The following is a 7,913-nucleotide window of genomic DNA, read 5'->3' on the forward strand; positions in this document are numbered from 1 at the left end:
GGGTGACAGATAAAAACTAGACTCTTCGTGGTGAGGATGATGCAATCTATACAGAAGCTGAAACATAATAACATACACCTGAAATTTATACAATCTTATAAAGCAATATGACCTCAATAAAATAACTAAAAAAGAAAGTCAAATTTCCAGCCAGTGAAAGGATCCATCCTTCCTTAAACCTCCCAAGAGACACCTAAGACAAGCCTGAGAGGGTCTGAGAAGCCCTTTCTTTTTTTATTTATTTTATTTATTTATTTATTTATTTTTTGCTGAGGAAGATTCACCCTGAGCTAACATCTGTGCTAGTCTTCTTCTATTTTGTATGTGGGATGCCGCCACAGCATGGCTGATGAGTGGAGTAGGTCCAGACCCCATTATCTGAACCCGGGAACCCCGGGCTGCTGATGCGGAACACACCACACTTAACCCCTATGCCACCAGGCTGGCCCCTGAGAAGGCCTTTCTGACACACTCCTGAGATGGGATGCCGCACAGCATCCAGTGGACTGTGCTCCCTCTTGCCACAACAGTAACAAGCCCCCATTTGTTCAACCACAGCTGTGTTCCTGATGGGCTTTGGGCTGGGGGGGTGACTGACATCTTCAAAGGGTACCACGTTGGAGGTCCCAGAGTCCTGGAGGAACATTAAGCGGTGCAGAGATCAGAGAGGTTGGCCCATCCTGTGTGGAGAGTGTTTTAGCAAGAAAACTCAGGAAAACGCCAACGGACACCAGCAGCCCATTGCAGTCAATTCTCGTTGCTGCTTCCTGAAGCGCGTACCAGCCCCGTTTCTCCAGATGAGAGTAGTCAAGTAACTTGCCAGGCTCTGTCCAGCTCTCAGGAGGCAGGATGCCCTGGCCTCGCCCCTGACTCTCCTCCCCGCTGCCCCCCAGAGGTGCTGGGGACCATTGTGACAGCGTCGTCCAGGAAGCTCTTTAGGTCACAATGGGCAGGGCTGGACCACACGCGAACGCAGCTTTGGAGGGAACATGTGAGCGTCCTCTGGGAGACCCGGGGACACAGCGAGTCTTGAGAGTCAGGCCGGTGGCCAAGGAGCCCCCATGTCACCCCTCGAGGTAGGTACCCTGCCCTCATCCTTGATGAAGAGACTGACGCTCACAGAAGCCCAATTACTTATCCCCAGGTGACCCGCTAGTCATTTCAGTTGTCAGATTCTCCCAGTAACTCTTAGAGGTCTTCTCCACTCTCAACTATTTTGGTGGCAAAATGATCAAAAAAAAAAAGCACACTTTGCCACTGAAAAACTGTGGTTTTGTCAAAACCCGTGCTGCGTGTTTTCTAAAGAAGTCGACAGGAGCAAGTAGTTGTGGGCTGAAGTGATCTGGGAGGGCTTCCTGCAGGAGGTGAGCATCAGCCAGGCGTGCTGGTGGCACCCGGGGCTGGTCTCTGAGGGGCAGGGAGGAGGGGGGAGACGCCTCTGTTCTGAGCATAGGCCAGAAAGTGGCAGTCGGCTAAGTGGGGTGCTGGGAGCCTGGAGCTGAAGGTGAGAGAAATGAGGGGGGCGGGGCTGTGTGAACCTCAGAGAGTCTGAAGACAGGAAAGGATCCAGGAGAATAGCCAGGACCCAGGACAATGGCAGAGGGCAGGGCGATCAGCGAGGAGGTGTGTGGCCAAGATGTGACAGCGGCCAGGATTGGGCAGAGATGGAAGTGATTCCCCAGCCATGAGGAAGAGGAGAGCCATGGCGGTGACGACCGACTGAGGGTGAAGAGAGGCGTTTCACTATCAGACAAACTGTAAATGCAGTTGTTTATTCTGCAGCTCTCCCCTCGGATCACTCTGCACCAGCCTCAGGGCCTTTGCACCTGCTGTTCTTTCTGCCTGGGATGCTATTCCTTCAGACACCCAGACGCCCCTCTCCCCTCTCTTTCAGGTCTTTGCTCAGCTGTCGTCTCAGTGACACCTTCTCTGACAACCCTATTTAACACTGCAACCCTCCCACCCCAAACCCCATCCTTCCACCTTGTATGACTTCCCACAGCATCCACCACCTTATCACTTACTCTGCAACTTATGTTATTATATTTATTCATTCCTGTCTTTCACCTCCCGATCCCATTATCATCGCCACAAGGGCAGGGCTCTTGGAGTGTTCTGTTAACTGGTGTGTCCCCTCTGAGGGCCTGGAACAGTGCCCGGCACACAGTAAAGGCCAACTGAGTGCGTGTTTCTATCTCTGCTTTCCCTGGGGGAAGGCACAGGGGCTGCGCCTGCTTCTTCCCGTGTCCCCAGAGCCGAGCCCAGTGCCTGGCACACAGGAAGGAGGAAAAGGCAGCCTTGTCCTGGGCGGGCACTTGCTCAGTCGTCTCTCCGCCCCCTCGCAGGTGGCTCCACATCCCGCGGTGGCCGCGGGCGCCCTGCTGCCAAGCCCGATGTCCCTGAGGGACTTCCTCAGGGCCTCGCACTTCGCGCTGGGGCCAGACCCGCGGCTGCACGTGGGCACCCTGCACTCCACGACGCACCGGGACTTCCAGGCCTACCCGGGCGCCACCCGCGCGCTGCCGAGCCAGCGGCCGCCCCGCGCGCCCCTCTTCCAGCAGGACCCGCGCTGGGCGGGCGAGGAGCGCGTGTCGGAGGCGCACTGCGTCTTCGCGCCCCCGCCGCCCTCCGAGCGGTCTGGGGAGCGGGAGCGGGAGCGGGCGCGGGATCGCACCCTCGCCATGCAGGCCAGCCACCTGGTCTTGCACGCGGACGCGCGCGCCCGCACGGGCCTCTCCACCGCGCGCTCCGACTTCCGCTGGCCTGAGCTGCCGGCGCGCGCCCGCGAGCAGATCCGCGGCGCGCGCCTCATCTTCGACCGGGACTCGATGCCGCCGGGCGACCGAGCCAAGCTGCGCATCCCGCCCACCACGTACCAGGAGCTCTTCCCGCCCCACGACGCCCGACCCCAGCCCTGCGCACCCCGCCGCCACCTCGGTGAGCGCGCGCCCCGGGGCCCTGGGCGATTTGCTTAACCCAGTGGTTCTCAAAGTGGGCGCGGACTCTGCGCCTCTCCCGGGGGACATTTGGCAATGTCTGGAGGTCATTTAGGTTGTCAAGATGGAGAGAGGGGGGCCGGGGATGCTGCTAAACTTCCTGCCGTGCACAGGACAGCCCCCGCAATAAAGAATTATCCAGGCTGAGAAACCCTGGAACGAGCCTCAGTTGCTGCATCCATATAACGGGCACAGCTCCAGGGGGCTGTGTGGTGGGCAGAAGTCGTGAATGCTGGTGGGGGGGGGGGTCAGACAAATCTGCTGAGTGCCCCCCCGCGCCACCGCAGCCCTGCCACCTAGCAGTTGTGTGACTGAGCAACTGGACCTCTCCAAGCCTTTCTCATCTGCAAAATGGGTGCCATACCAGGGCCCCACTTCATGGCAGCTAGTGACATCCAAGGATCCCGGAGCCCACGATGTGCCTGGCATCCAGGGAGCGCTGGACAAACAGTAGCTGTCACTGGCGTGATTTTCCAGGGGGCTTTCCTGGGGGGGACCTCACTAGTCAAAGTCCCTCCAAGCTGGGCTCAGGCCTTCTCAGACCCGGATGTGGCTCAGTTCTGGTTCGGAATTTCTGTGATTTCTGGCAAGTCGTTTAGCCTGTCTGAGCCTCAGGGAGGCTGTCAAGTGGGGCGAATAATACCAGCGCCCCAAAATGAGATGCAAAGCTTAACCTAGCTGCCTGGCTCAGTATTTGGGAGTCATTCATATTATCATGATTTTTATTCTTTTTGGTGTTTCCGAGACAGCCCTCCGGCTGGGCTAGTCGGGACCACCCACCTCCCCTTCTCAGGGAAGAAATCGAATCCCGCTGGTCCTGAGGCTGCAAGGAGTCATGCCATGAATTCCATTCTCTCCTCTTCTCCATCCTCAGGGGGCCCCAACCCCCTCAAGTGGGACCACGGGAGACAGGACGATGGGACCTCCTACCAGAGACAGTTCCAGGCCCTGCCAGGCCCACCTGCCTTGATGTGTAAGAGGGTAAATGCAGGCGAGGCTGATGCTGCCGGGGAGGGCAGCGATGGGGCCGGGTGGTCTTGCCCTTCCCACCCCTGTCCACCCACAGGCGGCCAGCAGCGTGGAGCTAGGCAACTTCAAGAGCGCTTCTGGGCCCGTGTGTTCGGAGCAGAAACAAGCTTACGGGCCCCAGGGTCTGCCCTCACATAGGTACACAGGGACAGTGGCCTTCCACCAAGACGGGGCAAAGGGGTCTCAGGGACATACGGGTGTGCCCCCTAAAGCTCCAGGGCCGGTACTGTGCCTCTGAGGTCTCCATCACCCGCAGGCAAAGGCAGCCCTCTCACCGTTAGCAGCCCACAGCTTGGCCACTGGGAAGCCAGCTGCCCCTCTCCCTTTTCCTGGGAGGTTCAGGGGTCCAGATGGCATGACTCCCCCTTATCTGCAGGTATGACAAAGCCCAGGCCTCGGCCCACATCCACTATGTGAATATTCGTCCTGGAGACGGCCTCTTCCACGACAGGACCACCCAGGCTGAACACTACTATGCCCGGGAGCCAGGTGAGAGCCTGCGGCCCGCCCTACCCCTCGCTCCCACAGCAGCCTCCCAGAGTCGCTCAGCACCTGCTCTGCCACTGGCAGAGCCTTTCATTCTTCACCACAACCAGACTCCAGAGTCGCACATCCTGGAAGGAAACTGGTGCCCCGGCCCGGGCAGCCTCACCACCTCCACGCGTTTCTTCTACGGCCAGGTCAGCAGGAACAGGGAGAGGGCGGCGGGGCTCATTAGGGAACAGGGCTTCCCAGGCAGAGCTAATAGTAAGTGCAAAGGCCCTGGGGTGGAAGTGAGCTTGACATGGGTGCTGCGATCTCCTGGATCTATTAGCAGGACCTAGGGTATGTGGTTTCAACACTCTGAGCCTCCGCGGCTGTCTGTAACAGTACCAAATCCTAGCGCCAGCACATGGGGCCCAGAGGGCGTGTGAGCTGTCCCAGGTCATACAGCGCCCATCTCTTCCCTCCAACCGGGCCTCGGGACATGCTGGACACGCGGGAGCTTCCCAAATGCTGTATGGTCCTGCAGCCGCCTCCCGCCACCAAGCCACCCTGCCGCCACCCGCCTCACGAGAAATTGCAGAGTCACGTGACCCTAGGGGAGCCTGCGCTGCTGGGACGGTTCTTCCAGACCTCCATGGGCAGGGACTATTACCCTCCTGGGATGCAGCACCCGCAGAAAGCGCCCAACCTGCACTTGAAGCAGAGCAACCTGCCCCAGGGCACTGGCGGTGAGCGCGGCCCCGCCCACCCCGGAAAGCCCCGCCCCCGCCCCGGCTCTAGCCCCGCCCACTGCCCCACTCTGGCTCCGCCTACTGAATGGCCAGATCCAACCCCAGGGACCAAGATCCCAACTCTGCCCCTGGACGACCTCGCCCGCTAGTGGTCATGACTCCCCCCGCCCACCTCCGCCATGGCACCGCCCCCTATATGGCCACAGCCCCTCCCCTTTTCATATCCGCCCTCACCTTCCTAAGTCAGGCTCTGGCTCCGCCCCCTGGCCAGCTAGCCTACCTACCTGCCCCCAGACTCGTCTGCACTTGCCCCACCTGTGGCCCCCCCAGCTCCACCCTCCTCCAGGCCTCCTAATGCATCCTTCACTGCAACTTCAGCGTTGACCCGGGCTTCGCCCTAAACCCTTACCCCACCCAAAGTCTCGCCCGGCCCCGCCCCCTGGCCCCGCCTCTCCTCCCTCGGCCCCTCAGCTGGGCCACCCCCACCCAATTCTCCAGAACTAGATTTTTTAACCATGAACCAGAAGATGCTGAAGCCGCACCAGACAGCTCCGGCCTCCCCGACTGAGGAGATGTTCCAGCGGGTGAGAGAGAGGGAGGGGGCACCTCCTTGACTAGGTAACCCCCCCAGGACAGTGTCGAGTTATCTCGGGGTGATTATACCGTCACCTCAGACTCAGAATTAGTGTCAAGTCCGCTGGGGGTCACTCTAGGGTCACCCCAGGCTCAGGGTGATCTTAAAGTCATCTCAGCGTCAAGGTCATTCCTATCTCACCCCCAGGGTCATGTCAGGGGCATCTCCGTATCAGCAGCCACGGTTATACCCCAAGCTGAGGGTTAGCTCAGAGTCGCCTATGGTCACCCCAGCCCTGAGGTCATTCCAGGCGCCCCCACCCCATTTCTCTCCTGCTTCTCATCCAGCTTCCGGGTCATCCCAAACAGGGGCTCCTTTTGCTCACCTCCCCAGGGCCCAATCCCCAGCCTTTGATGCTCCCAGGGTGGGTGGTGGGGACCACGAGGGGGTCAGCCAACGTGCAGGCTGCCCTCGTGACTCCACAGTGCAAATATAGCCACATGGAGCCCCCGCTGGGTAGACAGCGCTTCTTCTCAACCCAACACGGAGACGAGTTTACCTTCAAGTACCAAGGCCCCGCGGTGCTGAGATGGGGCAACTTCCAGGAGAGTCACGTGCCACTGGGCTCCCCTCGCCAATGGGGCTGTTGGGGTGAGAAGGTAGACCCTCAGGCCCCCCAGATTCCTATGTACCCGTGCCCTAGCCAGCAATAAACAGCATTTTGGCAACATCCCACACCTCTCCATCAGTCAGCCATAAAAGAGGAAGCTTGGGGCGGTGGGGCTGTACAGGAGACAATGACTCCATCGAGAAGACTCTGGACAGACCCTTCTGTGCGTCACCCTCCTCTGGGCAGGGAGGCCATCCCAGCTTGTGCAAATGCCCGGTCGTCGGACTCAGGGTAAGATGTCCAGGTGCAGGGACAAGCTGTGAACGACGAGGAGAGGATGGAGTCGTCGTGTTGAACAGAGGCAGCATGGCGAGAGGTGGAGAGCACAGGCTCTCGGGGCTGAATGGACAGAGTCCAAATCCCGACTCCTCCCTGTCCTGGATAGTCAGCCTGGGCAAGTCATTCAACCTCTCTGAGCCTCAGCTTGCTCATCTGTAAAATGGAGATAAATAGCAGCTCTCTCGTTAGAATGTTATAAATGGGAAATGTGCACACTTGTGAGCGTGTGTGACTGGAGGTCACGGGGGGAGAGAGCTTCTCTTCTGAGGATGAAGGTGAGGAAGGGAGAGGAAGACGACGGTGTAGGAAGGAGCTTTCAGTCATTGAGAGACTGGGTGGGGCTTGCAGGGGGGCGGGGGGGAGGTGCTGAGAATGGCCCAGCAATGTCCTCCTTTGTGGGCAGACACTGGAAGCTGAACTGTGCGCTGGCTGGCTGGGCAACTGGCCCTCAGGTCAGAGCGGGGTCCTCGGGCAAGTCAATAAAAGCAGTGAGGATATGATCAGGCCCAAGGGGGTAGGTGTCCAGCCAGGGACAAAATAGAAAGAGTGGAAAGGGAGGAAGATTGAGTGGGACCCTGAAACCCGTGGGTGACAGGGCTTAGCAGGCGTGTCAAGGACCAGGACCTTGGACAGCGCCCCCACCTTGCAGCTCTGGGGTCCGTTAAGATCAGCGCCAAGAAGTTGGCTCTGTCTGGAATAAGACGGGCCGTGGTGGCTGCGCCTGGGTCTTACCTCTGTTAGCTGTGGAGAATCCGATTTCAGGGAACGAACACGGCTCCCTGACCCTGTAGTCAGACCTTCAAAGACCAAGGCCCCCAAGCCCATAGGCCCCTAAGAGGCAACTTCAAGCCCGGCCAGGAGCCCTTTCCCCAGGGCAGCGATTCTGTGAGGCCACGTTGTCATTTCCACAGGAAGGACGGGAGTCTAGCCTTGGATCCTACGGGGACCACATGGCCCTTTTGGCTACACTCCTAGTATCCGTGTTGACCATGAGAGGGTCTGCCGGCCACAGAACACCTCTTCTATGGCTTTTACTAAAGATATGCATGACACTTTTCTGAATTACTTCATGATAAACCGGAATTTCTCAGTTTCAGCGCTGTTAACATTTGGGTAGGATCATTCTTTGTTGTCAGAGTCTGGCTTGT

At 58.9% G+C, this 7,913-nt stretch overlaps 1 protein-coding gene across 1 annotated transcript; it reads left to right on the forward strand.

The window, feature by feature from the left end:
• Positions 1-2,327: 2,327 nt before the first annotated feature.
• On the forward strand, positions 2,328-6,654 carry SAXO5 (stabilizer of axonemal microtubules 5). Its single transcript, XM_014862004.3, has 8 exons — positions 2,328-2,937; positions 3,871-3,977; positions 4,063-4,163; positions 4,402-4,514; positions 4,596-4,705; positions 5,038-5,239; positions 5,741-5,826; positions 6,302-6,654. Exons 1-8 carry the CDS (start codon positions 2,394-2,396, stop codon positions 6,527-6,529), a joined length of 1,491 nt encoding a protein of 496 aa, XP_014717490.3. The 5' UTR covers positions 2,328-2,393; the 3' UTR covers positions 6,530-6,654.
• Positions 6,655-7,913: the final 1,259 nt, after the last annotated feature.

The sequence above is a fragment of the Equus asinus genome, chromosome 20, assembly GCF_041296235.1.
Source record: "Equus asinus isolate D_3611 breed Donkey chromosome 20, EquAss-T2T_v2, whole genome shotgun sequence".
Taxonomy (NCBI): Eukaryota; Metazoa; Chordata; class Mammalia; order Perissodactyla; family Equidae; genus Equus; species Equus asinus.